The 23432-nt window shown below is 40.5% G+C and overlaps 2 protein-coding genes across 2 annotated transcripts; both read left to right on the plus strand.

Annotated features, from left to right (window-relative positions):
* Window positions 1-371: 371 nt before the first annotated feature.
* On the plus strand, window positions 372-2685 carry snip1 (Smad nuclear interacting protein). The gene is made up of 4 exons (XM_080470688.1): window positions 372-683; window positions 873-1002; window positions 1627-2171; window positions 2326-2685. Exons 1-4 carry the CDS (start codon window positions 535-537, stop codon window positions 2585-2587), a joined length of 1086 nt encoding a protein of 361 aa, XP_080326814.1. The 5' UTR covers window positions 372-534; the 3' UTR covers window positions 2588-2685.
* A 2180-nt stretch (window positions 2686-4865) lies between these two features.
* Window positions 4866-23109, plus strand: LOC308114507 (mitogen-activated protein kinase kinase kinase 5). The gene is made up of 28 exons (XM_080471432.1): window positions 4866-5299; window positions 5405-5544; window positions 7018-7205; window positions 7386-7554; window positions 7947-8053; window positions 8272-8442; window positions 8662-8774; window positions 9691-9850; window positions 10001-10151; window positions 10653-10757; window positions 11025-11074; window positions 11615-11710; window positions 12877-12961; window positions 13279-13412; window positions 14334-14461; window positions 15246-15382; window positions 15574-15679; window positions 15788-15945; window positions 16181-16382; window positions 16745-16913; window positions 17188-17353; window positions 18112-18297; window positions 18411-18516; window positions 18764-19001; window positions 19131-19243; window positions 20987-21084; window positions 21200-21276; window positions 22107-23109. Exons 1-28 carry the CDS (start codon window positions 4960-4962, stop codon window positions 22201-22203), a joined length of 3990 nt encoding a protein of 1329 aa, XP_080327558.1. The 5' UTR covers window positions 4866-4959; the 3' UTR covers window positions 22204-23109.
* The last annotated feature ends 323 nt before the right edge of the window (window positions 23110-23432 follow it).

Raw genomic sequence — 23432 nt, forward strand, 5'->3', positions numbered from 1 at the left:
GTGTGTGTGTGTGTGTGTGTGTGTGTGTGTGTGTGTGTGTGTGTGTGATCACACACAAATGGAACAAGTAAGAAATAAATAAAACATTGAATAATGTAACAATGTAAGTGTTCGCCAACCACGTTAGCTTTAATGTTAATGTTAGGGTTTGTTTTTCATTTTATTTTACTACAAACGTTGTAAAATACCAACGGTCACAAACATCAACATTACATTGAATGAATATTTAGAAAATATCAGCTAATGATATTTTGCAATGATTTGGCCTTTTTTTTGAGATGAAGGAAATAAATACATTTAAAATTCACACATACTGTACAGAAAGTCACAGCAGAACCAATAGAAGCGTAGACAGAAACCAACCGGACATTAATCTGTGAAGGACCGCAGTAACCGGAAAGGTGTCGTGCGAGCATTGTGGAATTTTTTTTTTTTTTCTCACTGCGACGCTTTCCTTTGTTTTTCTGTACTTTGCAGGCGGAATGGTGGTGTCTGCTTAATAAACGACACTCGGCCGAGTACAAACCTCCAAGGATGGCTAAAGAGAAGCGGCACAGGAGAAGAGACTCTCCGGAGGTGAAGATAAAGCAGGAGAAGCTGAGCCCGGCTAGGCCACAAACATCCCGCCGCTCCAGGTCTAGATCCCCGGGCAGCTCCAGTCCGCAGAGGAGCACAACAAGCAGGTAAACACGGCAACTCCACATAAGCTTAGTTCCATCGTCATTTATTAGATTAAACTTAACAGCAAATGTCACTCAAGTTGACCCGCGAAATCAAGGAAGTTGCTTCATCACAGTTTAGCAACTGGTGGCGTGTTTACACGGACTGAACAGTGCTGAAATGACTTCGGTCTTTTTCGTTTAATCACGCAGGTCTCCTGCTCGGACGAGGGACCGCTCACCGGGTAGAAGGGAGCCTTCCCCCGCAAGAAGAGGCAGCAGGTCCCCGAGAAACCAGAGGAGCCGCAGTCCTCACCGCGGAGGCGACGTGAAGATAAAGCGGGTGGTTATAAAATAGGTTTCCCATTCCCCGTGGTGTCAACACTGCGATGTTACTATTATCTGTTATGATATTGACATTTGCTGTCAAAATTGTATATATTTTTTTAATTTCACAAATTAGTCAGATTTCGTTTGCTTTAATGACTTTATTTATTTATTTATTTATATATGTTAAAGTGATAATCCATTATCTTCTAAGTTTTTTTTATTTCTATTTCAAGCATAAAAGTCTATTTTAAACAAAACAGCGCTTGAAAAGCAGTCGGAAGAAGTAAATACCTTTAAATTCCTACCTGCTTCAAATACAAGATTTTGGTTAACAAAAACACATTGCCCTCTCACCTCATCTTCATCTCCACTTAGTGTTTACATAACAATCTTAATTATGAGTTAACCAAAACAAATATACAATGTGACCCCTCAACTTAACCCCTCTTCGTCTGCATAGCCTTTTGAAATAATCCTCCTATACCTCTTTTTAAAGTGCTCTGTAGTAGTGCCTCCATTCAGCTTCTCATCTAACCCATTCTGCAATGTTTCTCCGCAAGCTGAAATACACTTTCGTCCAGAAGCACAATTGGATGGAACTGTTTATATGAATATATTCTTTCTAAAATTGTCACAGGAACGTGATGACCACAGGGGGAGTGGTGACGAGAGGAGACGACGAAATGATCAACCAGAAGAGAGGCGGAGCAGATGGGAGACTGACAGGCCGCCTCGGGAGAGAGACCGCGGCGGAGACCGACAACGAGAACGCGGTGCGCTTGCATCCCAGCAGGCAGAGCGACAGCAGCACGATGAGCGGCGCAGGGAGAATCGCCAGCGGCGCGAAGAAAGCCAGGAAGAAGCTTTTGGGCAGTCAGTCGAAGAGGGCAGTGACCCAAACGCTCCTCCAGCCGAGAAAGAGAAGCCGAACTTTGAGCTTTCGGGGGCACTCACGGAAGACACCAACACATTCCGGGGGGTGGTGATCAAGTACAACGAGCCGCCCGAGGCACGTATTCCAAAGCGGCGGTGGCGACTGTACCCTTTCAAGAACGACGAGCCCCTCCCAGTCATGTACATCCACAGACAGAGTGCCTATTTGTTGGGACGTCAACGGAAAATTGCCGATATTCCCATTGACCACCCATCCTGCTCCAAACAACATGCAGTATTCCAGTACAGGTAGGAGTTACAATCATCTGCTAAAACGTTTCATAATTTCTGAAGTTTTAGAATTAATAATTGGTACAATCAGTGAAACATTGAAGCTCTACCTTTTGTACCAATTTGTGCTTGTTGCTGTACAATGAAATGATGCCCCCTTGTGCTTCTGCAGACTAATGGCGTTCACACGGGCAGATGGCACCACTGGCCGCAGAGTGAGGCCTTACATAATTGACCTTGGTTCTGGAAACGGTACCTACCTGAACAACCAGCGCATCGACACCCAGCGCTACTACGAGCTCAAAGAAAAGGATGTTCTGAAGTTCGGCTTCAGCAGCCGCGAGTACGTCCTCCTGCACGAGTTCTCAGACACGAGCGAGGTGGATGCCAAGCGGGGAGAAGAAGATGAAGAAGACGAGGGCCTTGATGAATGAGTCGTTCCAACGTATTGCTTTTGCCCAAATTAATTCAGGTTAGTTAAAGGCATCGTAGGTGTCAAGATATTTGGAGAAAAAAAAAGCGGGGGGGGGGGGGGGGGGGGGCGTCCTTCTGCTGGTGCGGGAGCAAACAAATTAAACTGGTATAATCAGGAATCAGTTAAAATATTGGAACAAGTTTGGTTTTGGAGTATATACTGTGTAATTACTGAACTATTACTTAAACTTGCCACAACTGTCTTGAAGAAGACTTCCTATTCTCAGGTTGTTTGTGTAATATCTGCGTGATGCATGACTGTTCTCACATTGAACAGCGCTCACAATAAATTAGTGCTCAGTGCCAGATAGAGGTATTGTTTTCTATTTGTTCAATATATATATATATATATATATATATATTTTGGGGGTCTGCACTGAGTACTAACTCCAGTTCATCGTCTATTCTGTAAGTGGAAGTGTACATCACATTATTGGAACGTGAACTCTAGTTGTGTCTCGTAAGCATCGCTCATTGTCAGAGTAAACATTACAAACACACTGCTTGTAAAAGCCTTGTCTTTTGGCTCTTTAGTGTGGGGAAAGAAATGGAAGCTTTATTTTGTGGTTCCCCCATTTGTATTTAAATACTTTCGTTTTCATCAGTTCAGAAGTATTCATAGTCAGTTTTCATTTTTGTACAATATAAATAAAGATTTAAGATTTACACTGTCTGAAGAATTTTTTTTTTACCTAAAACCCATGAGCAGGTTTTTCCTTGTTTTTCACATCTGTGCCTGTCTCCTACCATAGATAATAATAAACATTTATTGCATCAATTATAAGGCACATTCCCTTTGCAGAAGACCATTCATTTAAAGGATATCTGCATATTTAATGTCACCAGCCACTATTGTGCCTGTGTGGTTTGTTGTCTTACTATTCTTGTTGACTTTTAGCATAGAATTCAACTTTTACTTTAAAGACTGGATAACCATTATTAGTGTAACTGAAAGAAAATATCTTATTTGCATAGAAATAGTCTGCCGATAAACTGTTCTGCATATAATCATTTGACACATCGCCAGTAATTCCTCTGAACATGGACCATAACATGTTATTCTCGCTACCCCAACTAGTGACCAAACACTTCTACCATAAAGAGTTTTGAAAATTATGACAACAAATTCAATGAAAAGCTTACTATTTCATGTATTCTGGATATTGATTCCCAACCTGCGAAATATAGGTTCGTGGGCCACCAGTTGCTGCAGTCGGCCACCACTTTATAAAGAGATTCACAAATGAATGAAGTCACTTTACAAGGCCAAGATGTCTTTCTAGAGAAAGATCAGACTGGTGCAACACAACAGAAAGACTATAACAATCAAAATACCTTTACTAACACCTCTGAATGATGAGAAACAAGAGCCAACACAAGATGCAACGTGTGTGCCTGTCGTGTCTTTAACACAAAGGACATGAAATTAAACAGTTTTATGCCACAATTAGGTGGGTGATGTAACAATGTGCTACACTATAACTTTATGTAGCTGTTGCTCCTGATCATCAGTATCCAATCTCTGCTTTTTGCAAGTTGTCACACATATTGACTTTTCTGGATTTGGGTTCTTGAACATGTCATAGAGTATCTTTAGTGAAACTGCAGATTCACATTATGGGTGGGCTGCTGAAAATCTGCAGCATTTATTTAGTTATTTTATAGCAGTTTTGACAGACAAAGAAGAAAGAAACAAGGGGTATTAAAGCAGTGTAAAGAGAAAAATTTTGAGATTTCATTACAACACAATAGGATTAGAGATATATGAAGAAAAAAAAAGATAAAACATGGAGGTATGGTTAAATAGGATCATTTTCAAGTGAGCCACCAGAAAGCATGGAGTTGGGACATGACCTGAAATGCACTTTTGGTGGCTAACCAGCATAGAATTGAAGAAATCTGTTGATGATGCATAAATGCAGTCAATTGGAAAAGTTTCGGTTTTTAACCATAGTCAGCTGAGATCATCCCTGAGTTGGATAAGTAAGACCAAGTATCCTGAATGAAAGAGGAAAAACTAATCATTAATCGTATCAATGGGAGACAAAAGTACATGTTGGCCGCGGGAAAGTCCTGCTGAATAATATTTCACAGCAGAGGTCATGAGAGAGTCGAGGCAGAGAGGACTCCAGTTTCAGGCCGACGGGCGGAGCAGAGTGGGAGGAGGAGAGGAGGCGGATCATGGCGCGAGGAGCACAGTGACTCCAGTATTGGTAAATATGTGGCTCCCGCGAGGGCGGTGACACACCTGGGGAATTGCAACAGAGCTGCAGTTTAGTGGAAGCGGTCCTAACCCAGACTTTGAGTTTGACCCGCGGACCGAAGTGAGAACATGTACACCACGGAGCGCAGGCGGATGAGCCTGCACGAGCTGAGGAGGAAGGATCCGGTGTGGGTGTCCGCCGGGAGTTTGTGGCAGGACTCTTTGGCGATCGAGCTGAGCGCAGGCGGCGGGCCGGGGAAACACGTCGTGTCCCCGCGGAGCCGCACCAGACCCGTGTCCGTCACGTACATCGTGAGCGAGGACGCGTCGGTGCCGCAGACTGAGGAGAACTTGTCACTCAAGTGTCTGAAGGAAGCCTGCGCGGACGCACACGCCGTCTTTAGAACCATCTCGTTTGAGAGAATCTCCCTGGGCACTACAGACATCCTGGATAACTTCTACAACGCAGGCAAGTGCAGGCACGCAGGAGGTGTAAATTGGCAGGTTTACGCGTAAACGCGCGTGTTTTTCTTTACGCGTAACTCACGCGCACTTTGAAATGATCCTCCCGCAGATGTGGCAGTGGTGGAGATGAGCGACACTTTCTGCCAGCCCTCACTTTTTTATCACCTTGGAGTGAGAGAAAGCTTCAGCATGACCAATAACATCATCTTATACTGTTACAAGCAAGACACGGATCTGCAGGCTGTGAAGGTAACGTGTCCCTTTCTTACTCTTATGAAGATATGATGATACAAAAAAAAGTGTGCTTTAAGAATCTAAAGCCTGAGACCAGGAGTTTTTGTTTGTTTGTTTGTTTGTTTATTTCTCCAAAACATGGAACCATGAGCCCCCATATCAGAGTTTAGACAACATACAACATACTCCTCCATCTGTCACTCTGCACTCGCCATTCCTCTAAACGTTGTGCTTATTGGATGGATGCTTGGCAACCTAATGCCTTTCACCTTTCACCTTATACCAAACAGGTCTTCAGATCCACAGACCATAAAAAAGCACATATCTGTTAGCGATTCATGCCCCTATTATTTGAAATGTCTTACGTAGTCTGCATCCACTTTGTTATTGTTTTGCACTCCAGCCATTCGCACGATTTATGTATTCTCTACTGGACTTACAATCACTTCATGGTTGTCTTAGAAATGATTATTAGTTTTACCATCCAATTCGTTTTTGTCTCAAAAATTAAAAGGGAAAAGCCATTTTGGGGAAGAGCATACCTCTGACTCCCAGATCTTACCTGCTGTTGGGCCACTGTACTTCTCTGGTGCCCCCCAGGGTGAAGCCTGGCCCGTTCTTTGAAAACTGTGATCTACAAATATCATGTGCACTGTGCTAAAATGTGTCAAAAAACAATGTCCCTAAATAAAAATGCACATTTATATGCTGCAAAGAAATGCCCAAATAAAAAAAATAAAAAAACAACAACCTGCTGGTGATAGCACAATAATAGTAAATATTTAACTGTGTGCACAGACAATTTATTGATGCCTCAAGACACTCTAAAGTGTTAATGATAATAGCAATAATGACAATTTTCTGTTTATCATCTTGTCATAATTTTAGATACGAAATAGTTGTTTTAGTTTATAACAAATGCGCTGCAGTTTCAGTGGAATCATTCAGTCAATCCTTATCCAGAACTTGCAGGTAAAACTTGAAGGAAGTCACAGGTGACCGACTGTGATGAGAAGGACAGTCAAAACAACACGAGAGGGGGGGGGGGGGGGGGGGGGGGGGGGCAATGGTAGACTAAGAGTGATTATTGAACTTTATTGAAAGAAAACTGGATTGAAAAGCCATTTTAGAGCATAAATTAAATTAAATAATAAAAAGACAAAATCATTGTAAAACTGTATTTGCAACACAAATATACAAAAACAGTTGATGGAAGTAATTAAATAGTATAAGACAAAATACTGAATGTAAAAATAATGGATTATTAAATGAAGATTTTAATAACTAAATCTTCCACAATAATCCTTATCCCGTCACAGGTGTTAATCCAAATACATATAGAGGGTCATTAGTAAAATATTGTCTGCGTGATGAAGAATTCTTTGTAATTATTGATTTCATTCATTTCATGATCAAAGGTGACACTTCTCCGACAGAACCCTCCAGTGTTAATTGTTCTCACGTAGAGCCTGCATTGTTTCTCCCCAGGAGCAGTGTGGGAGCTACACCTTCATTCCTTACATGGTGTCACCGCAGGGCAAAGTGTTTGCCTGCGACGCCACGATGATGACTTGCATCAACGAGCTGATGCAGCCGACTTTCCAGCTGGAGCCCCTCCTCACTCCGCTGGTGGAGAGGCTGGTGCACCTGCTCAACAACGTGCACGTTCAGTCCAGGTACAGGCAACGCTGACGATCTCTTCTTCATTATGTGCTTTGCTGACAAGGTGCCACGACGAGGTTTCATATTACACATAAATGCTGGAAATTACAGCTTCCCCCACGTTCAGCTTGCGGCTCTACCGGAGGTTGCGAAATCGTGGAATTACTCATGTTTTCTTTCTTTTGTGCTGACAGTGAGTATTTCCGGGAGTCAATCAGGCACGAGATCCGGATGGCGCGTGAGAGATTCAGCGGCCAGGCCCTGAGCGAGGAGCTGAGCCGCATCCAGAAACGCTTGGATAGCGTAGAGCTGCTCACGCCGGACATAGTCATGAACCTGCTGTTGTCCTACAGAGACATCCAGGTTTGTATTTATATGTTTATATATCTGGGTGTCTATGGGGGACTGCATTGACATATCAAAAGTACAACAATGACGCGTAAGTATAATAAATAACAAGGCTGAAACAAGCGAGGCTTTTCAAACGTATCATTTTATTTAGCAAAATAATGATAAATAAACATTTAAAAGCTTTGCAGAAGTTTATCGCTTAATTTATTTTGAATAGTTAATTTTTGCAAATAATTGTTGCCTTTGCTTTCTGTGAAGGTATTGATAGATCTGATTGTATTTGCATGTGCACCAAAAAACAACAACAACCTCAAAATGCATCAAAAAAGTATCTAAATAATTCTTTATGTTTTCATCCTTTCCAAAGCAAATTGTACATTATAACCGGGAATTGTTTTTCTCAGGACTATGACTCCATGATCAACCTGGTGGAGACCCTCACTGACCTGCCCATGTGCATGGTAGCAAAGCATCAGAATATCAAGTTTCACTATATATTTGCTCTAAACAGGTACCCGCACCCACATACCAACTACTGCATGTCCTTGTTTTTTCTGACGAGTCAGCATAGTGAAATGTAAACAGTTTCCTGTTCTTCAGTTTCACCTTTGTGCCGCCTGCAGCTCTCAACTACTTTGTTGCTTGGTATATACCCACAAGGGAATATGGCAATGGCGTTGCCAAAGCCGAATCATATGAATGTGTTGTTGTTTTTCTCCCAATTCCCAGGAGGAATCACACTGGAGATCGCGCAAAAGCTCTGGAAGAAATTCTTCCCATCGTGGAGTCGGGAAAGAAGGTGGGATCAGACGTCTACTGCCTGTGCGGACGGATCTACAAAGACACGTTTATGAGCTCAGGGTTCACTGACCAGCGCAGCAGAGACCAGGCCTGCTATTGGTACATTTTGTTTGTCTTCGGACTCGTCATACAAACGTTTCCACCTCAATAACGCAGCATTTGTCTTTTGCTTTTACCGGTTTCATTTCACGACAGATCCGATCGCATAACTTTGTTGCAATAGCTTCTTGTTTTATACAAATAATTCAATACATTCTAATGTGCAATTTCTTTTCCCGCCTGTTTTATTCACCGGTTTGCTTCATCGTGATTTTGCAGGTATGGAAAAGCTTTTGAGACGGAGCCAACGCTTCACTCGTGCATCAACAGTGTGGTCCTCCTCATGGCAGCGGGCCATGAATTTGAGACTTCCATTGAGCTGCGCAAAATAGGTGATTTTGTCAGATGATTGTTTTACCACCGGGGAAAGTCTTTGATGACATTCCCTGTTTGTCATTTGCACGTTTATATTGTGCTGTAAATGCTTCAGTATTTGCACTGTTCAAATTAATCCCGACACTTCCGGTCCAGCGTGTTGTCAATGTTTTCCTACTCCAACACACTTGAACTTAATGAATGAGTCATCATGACGCCTGATATTGAACCGCTCATTACAATCAAATGCGTTTAAGTGAAAACGTAGAAATCATACAGGATTATAGCCCTCCAAGTATGACCGCCTTTGCAAATGTATAAGTGCAAATGTTTAAGATTTTAATTATGCTGCCCTCTCTTAATTGTATTATTCTATATATATATTCAGATTTACTATTTAGAAAACAAAACAAAAAATCTTTATCTGTGTTCACGTTGGCACTTGTGAGAATTTTCTTCAGCGTTGCCGCATTTAACGCTACGTGTCATGACACGTCCTTTGGAGTTCACACTAATCTTTAGAGTTTATCCACCCACCCCATTTCCTGCACTACTTTGTTGAATACAGACATTGTGCAAAGGCAAGGTCGCACTGCACAAGTGAAGTCACTATTAGATCACAGGTCAAACGCAGAGACAGACTTTCACACACACTCACATACACACCTACGGGTGCATTAGAGTCGGCAAGTAAAGTCAAACACATGTTTTTGGCAGAGTACCTTTGAGAAAACCCACGAATGCAAAAATTAATCCGATCGTGTGCAAATGATGCACCAACCTTCAAAATGTGCTGCTTTGTTTCGTCCGCGGTCCATCCCAGCACACTGACAGTTCAATGCTCTTGCGTTTGTGCTGAGGGTTTTCATCCAGTGATTATTTCTAAGGTTGTTTTTGTTTTTTTTCCCCTCTGTGTGTTTGTGTTGAATCCAGGTGTGACGTTAAATACCCTGCTTGGTAGGAAGGGTAGTTTGGAGAAGATGAAGGACTACTGGGATGTCGGTTTCTACCTCGGTGCGAACATTCTTTCCAAGGAACACAAAAAAGTTATTGAAGCCTCTGAGAAGTTGTACAGACTCAAGGCCCCTATATGGTGAGACTCAATCGCTCATTAATAATCCGAGCTGATCATACAGATTCAAGATCAACATTTAGTCACTGGTTTTGTTTTGAGTTGTAACGAACCATGTGCGTTTGGAAGCAGTTAGAAAGAGACCAGATTCTGTATTTTGATCCGTTTTAGGTATGTGGCGTCCATTATGGAGACGTACATCCTGTACCGCCAGTTTACCAAGCCACCTGAGGTCAGATCACCTAAACAAGACATGGTGGACTTCTGGATGGAGCTGCTCATGCAGACCTGCAAACCCACCGTCTCAACAGACCGCTGCCCGGTAAGACAACACAGAGTACTTCAATATGAAGTGCAACAATATATGATCATCAATAGCATCTTTTGTAAAGATGAAGGCTTCACAAGCATTGTCAATTAGTTTAGTTAATCAAAACAATTGGTACAACAAAAACTGGGAGGATTGACATGAAATCTATGGTCTTTTTCTAACATAAATCGGTGATCGGAGACTTCAGGACTAAAGTTGTTGGTTATTAATTGTTCAACCGGCGTCTAGAGATGGGTGGAGGGGGAAAAAAAGCTTCCTTCCTAAGCAGTTTTTACTGTTGTGTGGCCATTGTATTGGTTGCTGAAGGAAGTATATGTATGTGTTTGTGCATATGCCTGTCTGCTTGCTTATTGTTATTGTAGCCATTTTCCCTTCATTCATTTAAAAAAAATGTTTTAACTCATTTGTTTACTCATGTTAGTGGATGAAGGAATAAGAAACAATGCAAACAGTGGAGATACATTTTCTGGAATCATATGTATGTTTTCTCAGGTGCTTGTTCTGGAGCCCAGTAAATTCCTCCAACCAGCAATAGTCCGTGTTAGCGAGGAGGACGAGAGTCGCACTGTCCAGTTGCAACATGTCACATTCTTAAAGGTATGCAGACCTCCTTGTGCTTCAACCTCTGCCTCTGCACATGCTCAGAACTGCATAAGGAAAGGAAGATTCATGTTCCTGGTTAATGTTTGTTCAGAAAAATATACGGGCGTGCTGTTTCTTCAGTTTATTGTGTGTGTGTGAGAGAAAAGTCTTTTCCCTCACCTCGAGAGCCGTTCACTTTTTCTCTCCCATTCATGTAGATGCAGGAAAACTTGACTGACTCGTCATCGTGTTTGCTCACTCACTTATTTACACTTTTTACAGAAAGGATTACACCAGTGGACTTTCCCAGCATCTGCAATCCGGGGAGTGAGGTAAAGTGGAGCACAGCGTGTGCAAACATCTCTTTGTACTTCGGGGCGTGTTTCAGCCCACAGGAAAGCCAGAGGACCCAAAACACACGGGTTGTCGAGGAAACACTTGGCCGTGCTGTCAGAGTTCTGCTCTGTCAAAATAGCTCCTTGCCATTTGTGGACAACTTGTTGAGTCCTCCATTACTACGGATCAGTGCTACTGTGAACTTTAGCCCATCTTTATCTTACAATTTGCTGCCTGGGAAATGCTCAACTGGCGGGCTTCTTTGAAAATGTTAACAGTTTGTGTCTAAGATTGTTGGTGGGTCATGGAAAAACTCTTGTATTGGAGTTTTATATCTGGATATCAGTCATATCACAGAATTGGTAAATGTTTCTCCGGTTGTTTTGCCTGAATCTAACACTAGAATACAAACAGATTAACTTCTGTGGAGTGTGTGTGAATGTCATTGTATGTAGGTTAATATTAAATGAACACTTTTTTTTTTTTCTTTCAGTTTGGACATAAAATCTGTATTTGTATTTTTTTTTTCTCAAAAGTGCATCAAAGATTGATGAGAGGAGCTGCTTTCTGTATGTCCACTACAACTCGGATGACTTCCAGCTCTGCTTTCCCTCAGAAATTCACTGTAAAGGGTGAGTGACGACAAACACATTATGTATTTCAGTGTTTGTGTGCGTGTGTGACTTGCTTAACAACCAGGATGGAATTTTTCTGGGAGGATGGGAGGGATCCACCCCCCTCTGGTCCACATTTCCGAGCTTCTACCTGTTTATTTTTGTCAAAAAGGGGGGGGGGGGGAAACCATCTATTTTTAGTGTGAAACGCAGCCTGCTGCTGACAAATGGACTGTGTATAATCTACATAAAGGTAAAGAGGTCATCATTACCAGATATAGGAGATGATGTTGGCAAGAGAATGGGAAAAGCATTTTTTCTTTTACATTTAGTATAATCAGTGACGTAGAGAAACAAGTATCAACTATTTACTCTGTGTGAGTCATATCCTTTGTTGCCCTTTTAAAAGTAACCTCAGGACAGATAATTTTTTTTCGCCCCTGTGCATAAACCACTTGGCCCAATTCACAATAGTACATTTCCTCTGGCGGCATCTTACACAAGAGGTAGCTTTTTTTCTTTTTTTAATTCATGTACCCTTGAGTTCTATTGTACATCCACTGCACCGGGAACTCATTGCTGTGCCAATGTGGGACCTAACCATTTAACACTCAGGTTGCCTCTGCCTACCAGATGTGGCCAGATTAATAAAAAGAAAGTCACAGTCGTATTTCACCCTTTTAATAAAAGACGGGGTAGCATTTTTGTCAATCAGATTGTAGTAACAAAGTAATTAAAGGTGTTTTAGGCCAGGAAAACATGAAGTTGGACAATGCTATATAGAAGATGGATGGATAAAGCAGTAGCTAATATATCTTCGGTTATGTTTTTTTAACGATCTTAAAGTTGGGTTTGTGAAAATAAAGGCAGAGCCTCATGATATTTGCATTCCAAAGCAAAGATGGCAGATATTTGCAACAACAAGTTAATCAAAAACTGCTCAGTACAGCAAGGTGACATCCCCGTGCAGGTGATTATATTTACAAAAATATATTTTTTTCTTTATTTCACATATATGTTGCTTATGCTCTGTGAGTAAAAGCCTTTCTATGTCTCAAGTGTTCTCCTTCAAAACCTTTTTCTTCACTTGGGAAAATTGTAATATAATGGACCCCATACGTCACAAATACTCCCGAGAGCTGTCAATTTACCTTCATTTTCTTTTCACACTGTCATCCCACCAGTTTCTGCGAACTGGTGAACTCTCTGCTCCAGCAGGCTGTGGACCCCGCTCAGGACCCTGGACATTTAACGGAGGGAGTACTGGAGGTCAGTCACAGTCCATCATTTCTGTACGGCAGGGTTTGCTCCATTTTAGATCTCAAGTGTCTTAAAAAAGCCAAAAACAAAAGCTCTTGCATGGGAAAGTCAAAATTAAAGCACATAATTACATTTCCATACATTTCAACATAGTGTGCAGTATTTCTATTAGCGCAAAGATGAAGAACTTGTATATTGATGTCATATTTTTCTCCTCTAAAGTTTTTCTTTCACTATGCGGCTGTCAAATTCCTCACAGGTCTGCAGTTTTTCCTTTTACTGAATCCTCATTCATGCTTTTTTTGGGGGGGGGGGAAATCCTGCAGTACATCTATGAGACCACTGAGAATGGCGACAAGGTGGTTCTTGGTAAAGGGACATACGGGGTGGTTTATGCTGGAAGAGACCTGAGCAACCAAGTACGCATTGCCATCAAGGAGATCCCTGAAAAAGACAGCACGTATGTGAAAATGCTTTTTTTTAATTTCCCAACCAAGTAATCTCTCACTAGGGAATAAGAAGCCGCTCTGTTTCTCACAATGTCTTTTCAGGATACCCTTAAAAGGAAGGAGTATTGCAGACATCATAATCACGGCCGTTTAATTCCCTGTGTGCTTTGTTTAATACACTGCATTTTTGTGTTCAAAAAAGAACTCTGCAAATATAAATCCAAACGTTTACAAAAACATCCGCGTTCTGGACATATCAAAGCTCCCTCTGTGACTCTTCTGCTGTTTTACTTTTCAGGCGGTCGTCTTCAAGGCAGCCGCTCCTCCAAATATATAGATAATATCTGGAAGTACAAGTGCATCTAATGTAAATACAGTTGAAAAGGTCATTTATCCCTTAATTTAATTCAAATAGTGACATATTTCTCATAAACATTTTGAAAACACATTTTTGTGTTATTCTATATTATTTTATCCCATTGGATAAGTAAAAATATAGTTTATCAAACTTGGAAATTGTTTCATAAAATCTGGTATTTTTTTCCTCTTTACACCATAATTATAACAATCAATCATTTAAACATACTTTAAATCTTTTAGTTTTTATGTTTTGAAGGTGGAAAAAAAAAGGAACAAAATCATTATTTCAATGATATTCAAACAGTTTTACATGCACTTCTATGAAGTGATCAAAAAAACAAAACAGAATAGTGAACGTGCTGTTAAGAGTTTGAGCAGTTGAGTCCCAATCACTGCATAATTTATATATTTGAAATAAAAACCTGATCTTTACATAACAATGTTCCCATACCTTCACCCCGACTTTCAACATGAAGCATGAAAATGTGGTTTTGGAGTTGTTTTCAGCCTTCAATGGAAAAAAAACAAACAACCTTTTAGTTACACACTTGTTCTTTTGTGCTGTTTCCCAGGTATTCCCAACCCCTCCACGAGGAGATAGCTCTGCACAAGAGGCTTAAACACAGGAATATTGTCCAGTACCTGGGCTCAGTCAGTCAGGAAGGATTCATCAAGATCTTCATGGAAGAAGTACCAGGAGGTATCAAACCCGAGAATCAAACTTCGAACAGTCTTGGCTGCAAATAGCTTGTATGTCAGTTTATAAGTGAGGGTGTTCAGAGTGAATTCGTGAGTGAAACATGGATGACGGATTAATGAAATCCATGAACATCCATTTAAATATATGGTAAAAATATTTCTTTAACTTAAGCTTTTTTCTTGCTTATCACATCTGTTTATAAAAACACTGAATCATTTTCTCTTGTATTTGATACAGAAACATGAGTCATACATTCATTTGATCTGATAATTGCTTGGTTGTGTTTTCTTGGACTCTATCGTGTAATAATTGTGCATTGATCGACTGATATGAGATATTTTGGTTATTGGGAGGACAATAAAAAGTGATGTCTCTCTGGTAGAAATATATTTCTCAAAATATACAGATAACTATCCACCCAGATTTAGTCTGTATTTCATTACTCGGTGTGTGGCTTTGTAACAGGATGATGCCTTTATTCAGCATTCAGGAAGTGAACAAATGTGCGATTATTCAACATCAACTGGAAATCGTTTTTTTAAAGAAGTGGGTGGGTGGTTCAATCCTGTATCTTAGGGAGGGAAATAATATCCATATCCAGGCAGTGACAAGAAAACCCTCTGAAACATCCCGTCGGAAGCATTCCTGCTCATAGCTTTGATGAATATTGCAAAATACTGGAGAAACCATTGTGAAGGTATTCACATGAAAGAAGATATTTGTCATTCTCTCTGTGGAAATACATTTTTTTTTTTTTTTTCTTTTTGCTTGGTTCTTCTTCTAGGAAGTTTGTCATCTCTTCTACGCTCCAAGTGGGGTCCTCTGAAAGACAATGAAGCCACAATCATCTTCTACACCAAACAGGTCCTGGAGGGACTCAAGTACCTTCACGATAACCAGATAGTCCACCGAGACATCAAGGTCAGCAGAGCCCCATACTGATTGTCTTTAAGGTCTGGATCACAGGTTGTCAAAGTGCCGACTCATTTGAAGATCACCGGTGACCCCCGGAGGGGAAAACCACACCCCTCACTTTAGAATCCACTAATCTATACCACTTTCACTCTGGTTTTATGGTGTGGGGTTGTAGCATCTGTGTTTCTCTGCTGCAGGGTGACAATGTGCTGATTAACACATACAGTGGAGTGTTGAAGATCTCTGACTTTGGAACCTCAAAACGCTTAGCAGGGATTAACCCCTGTACAGAGACGTTTGCCGGTCAGTAAAACACATTAATCACTAGACTATCAGAACAAATGACAACGACTTTTTTTATTTCGGTGTTTTAACTGCCTCTTGTGGTTTTCACGATGATTTTTCCAATAGGAACTCTTCAGTACATGGCCCCAGAGATCATCGACCAGGGGCCTCGCGGTTACGGGAAGCCTGCAGATATCTGGTCTCTGGGGTGCACCATTATAGAAATGGCAACTGGCAAAACACCCTTCCATGAGCTGGGAAGTCCTCAGGCAGCCATGTTCAAGGTAATGAAAGTGATTTTTGAGCGTAGAGACAAGGCATCTGAAAAGTATTCACATTTTCCAAAATGCTGTTACGTCACAGCCTTATTCCAAATGGTTTCAATTCATTTTTTACTCGGAATTCTACACACATTTCTCCATACTGACAGCATGAAAAAACTACTGACAATCTCTTTGAAATGAAATGGCTTCTTATGAAGGGAAGCTAATATAATTGTCTGCCGCCATCTTTATCCAGGTGGGCATGTTCAAGATCCACCCCAAAGTTCCAGAGTGCATGTCGGACGAGGCCAAGGCCTTCATCATGAACTGTTTCGTGCCAAACCCAGACAACAGGGCCACCGCCACAAAGTTACTGATGGACGCCTTCCTCCGCTCATCTCCCAGGAAAAAAGTTAAAGTTGTCCAGGAATCAGAGTCAAAAGACATCCTCAGTGCTGGTGAGACAGTACAACTGTCCTAACGTTATTCATCCATTCATCGTCTTTACGCGCTAATTCCGCACAGAAAAGCCGATATTAGAACCTGGACCTTCTCGCTGTGAGGCGAGAGCGCCAACCACTTTTCCACCGTGCGCCCCTATGGTATCCAATGTGTGTCAGTTTCGTTGTAAAATCATCTACACCAGTAGTTTTCAAAGTATCTCCAAACAGGAGATTAATAATATGAAGATGTTTTTTGTTTTTTTTTATGAGAAAAGCATGTGGGAGTGTGGTATCCTCCCAAAGCTTACGCAATGCCAGAGATTTTTTTGACTTGCCTTCACCTGAAGTCTCTTAACACGCTCTCATTGTATTTGCAGCTGACTATCAACGCAGCCTGTCTGTGCCTATCTCCATCTTTGTGGAAGATACTGATTCATACTCTGGTTCAGTCGACCTCTCTTGTTCTCTCGACCTGCGGAGGAACCAGGCAGACCTCAGAGGAGATGAAATCTCGGAGAGCCCACCGAGTACCAGCAGCTTCCTGTCGTGAGTAGATTATTGCTCAACTGCAAAGTCAAGGTCTTGTATTATTTCTGCATCCGTACAAGATCTTGCACGATTAGTTCACCACCATGAGGTTTCAGTTTGACAGCCTGGTCAGGTTACATCCTGTCTAGATAGAAAAAGGGGAAATTATCTCCACATCAGATTGCAAGATCTTGTTGTTTAGTTTTTTTATCACTTAACCCAGAAATGGGAAACCATAATTCCATAAGTCTTTTCTTCCTCTATTTGTTGATCTTATGTCTTCATTGTCCAGGATTCAAGATGACTCAGTAACAGACTTGTGCAGTCCAGCTTCAACAGAGGAGAATATCGGTCTTTTCATGCTGAGAAAGGACAGCGAGAGAAGAGCCACGCTGCACCGGATTCTCACCGATTACATCAGTAATGTCGTGTCCAATATACAGGAGGCTGTGCCTCAGGTAAGTAAAGAAAAGTCTCAGCTCTAGTTCAGAAACACAGAATTTGTATTACATCCCTTCTTGCATGACACATGGTACATTTCTCTTCAATTCTGATCCCATGTTGATTTGATTTGACACAAACCGTTCTTGCACATTAAACAGAAACAGGATCCCACATGAAATTCTGACCGTCTGCGCTGATTGTAAATGTTTGCTTCAAAGTTACTAATTTAGGGATTGAGAGTCTCGATCCAGATGAGCCTTGGTCCTTGTTTTTTCACCTTGACAATATATTATTGAATCATTTTCCTCTGATGAAATACAGTTGCAAGCGCGGCTGGTTTATTTGCATTCTTATCTGTTTATAGTTCTTCACATTGTCAATGCTCACTGTATCCTCTTGTATGGGGCAGGTTTCTAGCATTCCTCTGGCAAACCTGTTTTTAATTCAAATTTATGGAAAATGTTTCAAGTTTCAAAACAATCAGGTTTTTCCTTCTGTAGTGCATTTATTTTACGAAATACTGACATTGTGTCTTGTAGACCTTTTTATATTTGATGTGTTTTAGGCTGTTTGGTTTGAAAACAAAAAAGTCTTTTCAAAATGGCTAAAACAAATATAATATAAAGGAACACAGAAATATACGTTGAAGCTGGGTAATGAACGCCGTCCAAAATGTTGTCAAAATGTCCAAAAGTTGAAAAAGTCCAAAAGTACTTTCAGCAAAACTGTATTGGACGCTCATTTTACTTTTTCTGTCTCTCTGTTTTTGAAGTATGGTGAGGGCTCCTCGCTCACCGCAGTCCACATTACTAAACTCATTACCTGCCTGCGAGACAATATCCACTCCCCAGACAGGAAGCAGCTGACCAGTGGCCTGCTGGAACTGCGAGCGACGCTGCTCGCCGCGTCAGTGCCTCTGAACAGTCTGCAGGCGGTGCTGTTTAGCTTCCAAGATGCTGTAAGTCACCTCTGTGCCTGGAAACAGAAAATAAGACTGGCATGTATATAGAAATACACGGTAATAACACATTTCCTCTGCATTCATATTCAGTCATGTGGCTTTATTTGTAGGTGAAGAAAGTGTTGAGGCAACAACAGGTGAAACCACATTGGATGTTTGCTCTGGACAATCTTCTGAGGCAGGCAGTGCAGGACGCCATCACTGTGCTGCTTCCAGGTAGAGCTGACATCTATTCTATTGTATAACATGTTGTCACATATGTAATTGTACAATAGATAAAGACAGTTGGTGTGCTCGGCATTTACATTAAAAACAAAAATCAATCCTGCAAAGCAGATGTCTGTCTCATCCAAGGTGACAAATGGCTTCTTTTAATGCAACACGTGTTTGTTTTGGGCATGTTTGTTCTCTCAGTCAGTGCGTTCTTCACTAATTTTCCTCACTCTCCATGTCTGCCTCCTAGAACTGAAAATCCAGCTTCAGTCTTCGTTTGAGATTGAGGAAAATGCTCAAGGGGAACAGTCAACAGACCCGGACACTCCTGTAGTTCTCTTCCCCGACCAGCCGATGGCGCTGGCAGACACACAGTCCACAAACGACGTCCTGTCTGCATCCAGTCCAAACTCCCCTACAGACCTCCTAATCACCTCTAACTCTCCCCTCGCTGAGAGACTGAGAGGCATGAGAGTGGAGACCACAAGGTAAAATTCTGCGGATTTCCTCACGTTTGACATATTTCTCCACGTTTTTACCATAATTGTAAAGTATTTGATTTTGCCTGCTCACAAATCAAACATTTTGAATTTAAATGTTGCTTTGTTGTGTTCCAGACTGCTGAGTCATTTGAGTGAGAAGGAGAGAGAATACCAGGAGCTGCTGAGAAAATCTGTCCAGAGGAAACAGGAGCAGATAGACGCACTTAGGAAAACTTCAGTCACTGAAGGTAAACCTGCTCAGATCACATCATCACCGCATCTATGTGGAGAGTGACAGTATTATTGTTATATGCACGTTTAAGTTTTTTTTGTTGTTGTGAGCACCAGTAATGCTGAATGAATTCAAATAGAAAATGCCTTTCTAATTCTATTGCACCAAATATTTCACTGCGTATTCAGGACAATTCACATTGCAAATAAAGGCAGAAAAATCCCATCACGAGGAAGCATTCGTCACAATGGGGAGGGACTAATTCCTTGTTAACGTCCACCAGAACCAGACTAGCTGTCTTAATCAGTAGGGGTTGGTAAATAGACAAGGAAGAAAATACCACAAAGGAAAAGAGTAATTATTTAAATGATTAGACTGAATGGAACTGCAAATCAATAATATATATCAATTTATTTATTGATCGGCAGCTGGGCATACCTGCAGGAACATATTTAGGAATGGGACAGGGATGAGAAGATAAATATTTTGGAGTCACAGCTATAGAATTTTGTGTAAAAAAAGAAAAATCTGAACGGGGTAAAATTTTATAACAAATACCCCATCTTTTATATTAAGTCTCCCTACTGATACTTTGCAGTGCAACAGTGTAATTATTTCATCTTTTAAGAAAACAAACTAGCTCTGTACAACTAAACACAACTTTTTTTTGCTTCTATTTCAAATGACGCACTCATGACTAATGTTGTTTATTTATATAAGGTTTTATGTCAGTAGAAGCAAGTTTAAAAGTATTTGTACCTGGTCACTGATGCAAGAGTAGTAAGAGTTTGTAGATATCTGTAGTCTTTCTGATGACTATTGACCTTTACTCCTTATATATAAAAAAAAGAAAATCTGTTCTTTCTCACAATATTTCCAAAATAAGATATTTCCTTCAAGTTCAAAGTTTCAAAGGCAATTTCTACTGTTTTATATAAATTCCAGCCTGGTTATTACGGTTTGTTTTACACATAAAAATCTTAGTTTTTAAATCAAAAGATATGATACAAATTGACCTGTTGATCTGTCATTCTAAATCTCTTTGTCTATGCTGACAAATACTGTTTTGCAATCAATGTGGTTGTATGCATGTGCATACCAACCTGAATGTTCATATGACACCTCAACACCGCTTTAAAAAAGGTTTGAGATGCCTTTTAAAAGCATTGTGTATCAATAAATGTAAATTACAATCACATACAGTAGCAGTCAGCCACTATATTTACTTCTGGCCGGTTTACACTAACCCTCTCAACAAGGTTAAACAAATATCTAAAATCTGCTTGTGAACTGCTTATTATTTATACAGTGAATAGTAGAATGTAGTGATCAATGTTCCTGTGGACTATAACTCAAAGTGTTAGACTAGTTTTTCACTTGAAAAACTAGTCATTCTCGACGAGGCGGTAGGGGCTCAGTCAGTAATATGACAAATACAATACACAAGAGGCAACATGACCTGAATTACATGATGGGACCAAGCCCTCTTTGGATTACAACTCCAACTAATGATTCCCATTACTCTTTCTTAACACTTCCACCAGTCAAACTCAGCCACGCCTGAGCTTGAGGCTGGTGGGGGATTTCTGCCTGACTGGTTTCTGTTAGAGGTGCAGATTGCAAGATCAGCGGCTCGTGTACTTGGATGATGACTTGTCAATTTTGGATAATGTTTATAACATCTTGCTGAGGGAACACATTCACATTTCACATGGAAATCTGACTGAAATGTAACTTGGATATTTCTGTATATTACTAGATGGTGAGCTGACTCCCCAGAAAACATCTAATCCAGAGACAAAGGCCATGGTGCGCTGGCTTAAGACCATTCCTGTAGATCAAGACACTATTGATAAGGTAAACTCAGTTGGAGCCCTGCCTTTTTGTTTTTTCATTCTTCTTTTTTTTTCCTGAGTCTGGTTGGTGTTACTCTCCAACTGTTAATCCGCACATGTGTGATCCTGTTCTCTAGCTGCTCTCTCATGAGTTCACCTTGGACTGTCTCCTCCACATAGCCTCCAGGGACGACTTGATGTACTGTGGACTGAAGTGAGCTGCTTCCACACATCACTCTCATTCAACCCGTCCGTGTAAAAACAGCAAAATACTGTGCTGTGAATGTGAAAACAACATACAATTAGACACTGGCTGATTTTTAACATTTACTTTGTAAATTGATTCTATTTAAATCAACAGGAAAGGCTGCATGGAGTGCTGGTATACGTTTTAGTTGATTAGTCAGTGTTGCTTTGATTTGCACATTCATCATAGGTTAGGGGGAAATCTGAAATGAATATCTATATATATATATATATATATATTACAGACTTCATCAGAAATATGCACAAAATATTTTGTCAGGTGTCATCAGAACCTATGATGAATGTGTAAATTAATGTTACACTGACTAATCAACTAAAATGTGTGTATATATATATATATAGTTTTTTTCCCTTTATATTTTGTATGTGTATATATTTATAGTGTTTCACATTCATGAGTCATGGTATCTGCCCATTTATGTTCAAAAAGTAAATGTTTCAAATTGAATTATTGTACCATTTCAGATGCAGTTAAAGGTACAGTATGTACTTTTATGTATTACTATTGTTATGCATTTGGTGGCAGTATTGTTTTTGTTAGTTTATACCAGTAGCTACAACCTTCTGTTGCTTCAACTTACTATTTTTTCCTTCTTGTTCTAAACAGACTAGATGCTAGAGTTGCACGTGCAAACCAGCTTCGACTTGCTGGTTAAATCTGTAAATCTATATAATTACAGCCAAGCGCAGACATTAAAGGAAAAACATTGTGACTTATTTTTCTTTTATCTGATTTTCACGCTGTGTCTTTAAATGTGTCTAAAATTGCCCTTTCAGAGGTGGCATGCTGTGTCGTGTCTTGGCAGCTATCATGGCTCGGAGAAAAACCCAGCTCTGCACGCACAACGAGGACAGCGAGGACACGCTCCTTTAATGGCGGCTGATCTCGTCCATCAAAGGACAGGTTTATTGACAGGCTGGCCCTGTCAGTGTACAGAGGCACTGGCGAACACAGATGACCGTCAGTTTTACTTGTTTGTTGAACTGTGAATGTATTGTTGTTGTTTTTTTGAAAGAAACTGACTACTGTTTACAGTTTTTTGTGCACCTTTAAGAGATTACTGATGTAGCCTATTTTAATAGTCTTGCCAGCAGTATTTTTTAGACATTGTTCTCAGGGCTTCGGAAAAAGGGGCTGCAATAAAAGGAAGTGGTTTGCTAATGAAAATGTGTGTATTCTATTTGTTGTCTGCTGTTGTTTTGTATGGGGTACAGTGATCTGAACAGTCTCAGGCCACCTGACTGGTTTTCCTTGAATTTGTAGTTTGTGGATTTCAGGTATTTTCTGTTGAAAGATGGCTTATGCTTCGGATGTAATGTCACAAATTTCTGGAGGACACAAAAGGCTTTCTTTTAATGGGATAACTGCTTAATATGGGCTCTTTGTATTTCTCAACAGACTGACTATACCGGTACTTATAGTACCATATCTGTATGTGCTTCTGTAGATATGAGATTATTACAGGCTTATCTTCAGTATCAGACATTTAACAGCTTGCTCCTGATGCTTTTGCACCGTGTCTGACAGAAAACCAAGATCTAAGTTATTGAGGAGAGATTATATTTTAGATAAATATGTCTGCCTGCTGGGCAAGTTTGAGTTCTTTGTGCAGCATCCTGTTACTACTAATAATGAAGAGGGACATTGAATAGCACTGACTGGCCTGTTGTCTGAATGAAGCTATTTGTTCTCGACATGGAGAGTTTTTTTTTTTTCTTTTTGAGAGAGAGTGACGAACCATGGAAGAAGTGATGAACTAATGAACAGTCCTTAAATTCCACATGTGTTTCCTCATCTGTTTTCACAATGTGGATGTCTCCATAGAAACTTCTGCATGGACGTTGTGTGTCTGTGTGTGCGCTGCATGTTTGCATATGAGTAGGTCTGCTGTTTGATTTTGGACACCTAAATGTGGAATTATTCTCTGGGAATTTATTTTAGCCTCCTCTTCAATTCATGGCTATGGGCTCAAATGTGGGAATCAAATTAAAAAGACTAATATTAGGAGTGTTGATTCATTTCACAATTAGGTTGATGTTATGAGGGATTTTGTGGAAATGGAATACTCTTTGATATGTGAGAAGAACTGCTGCTGGTAAGAG

This window comes from Lipophrys pholis, assembly GCF_963383615.2.
Source record: "Lipophrys pholis genome assembly, chromosome: 9".
NCBI lineage: Eukaryota > Metazoa > Chordata > Actinopteri > Blenniiformes > Blenniidae > Lipophrys > Lipophrys pholis.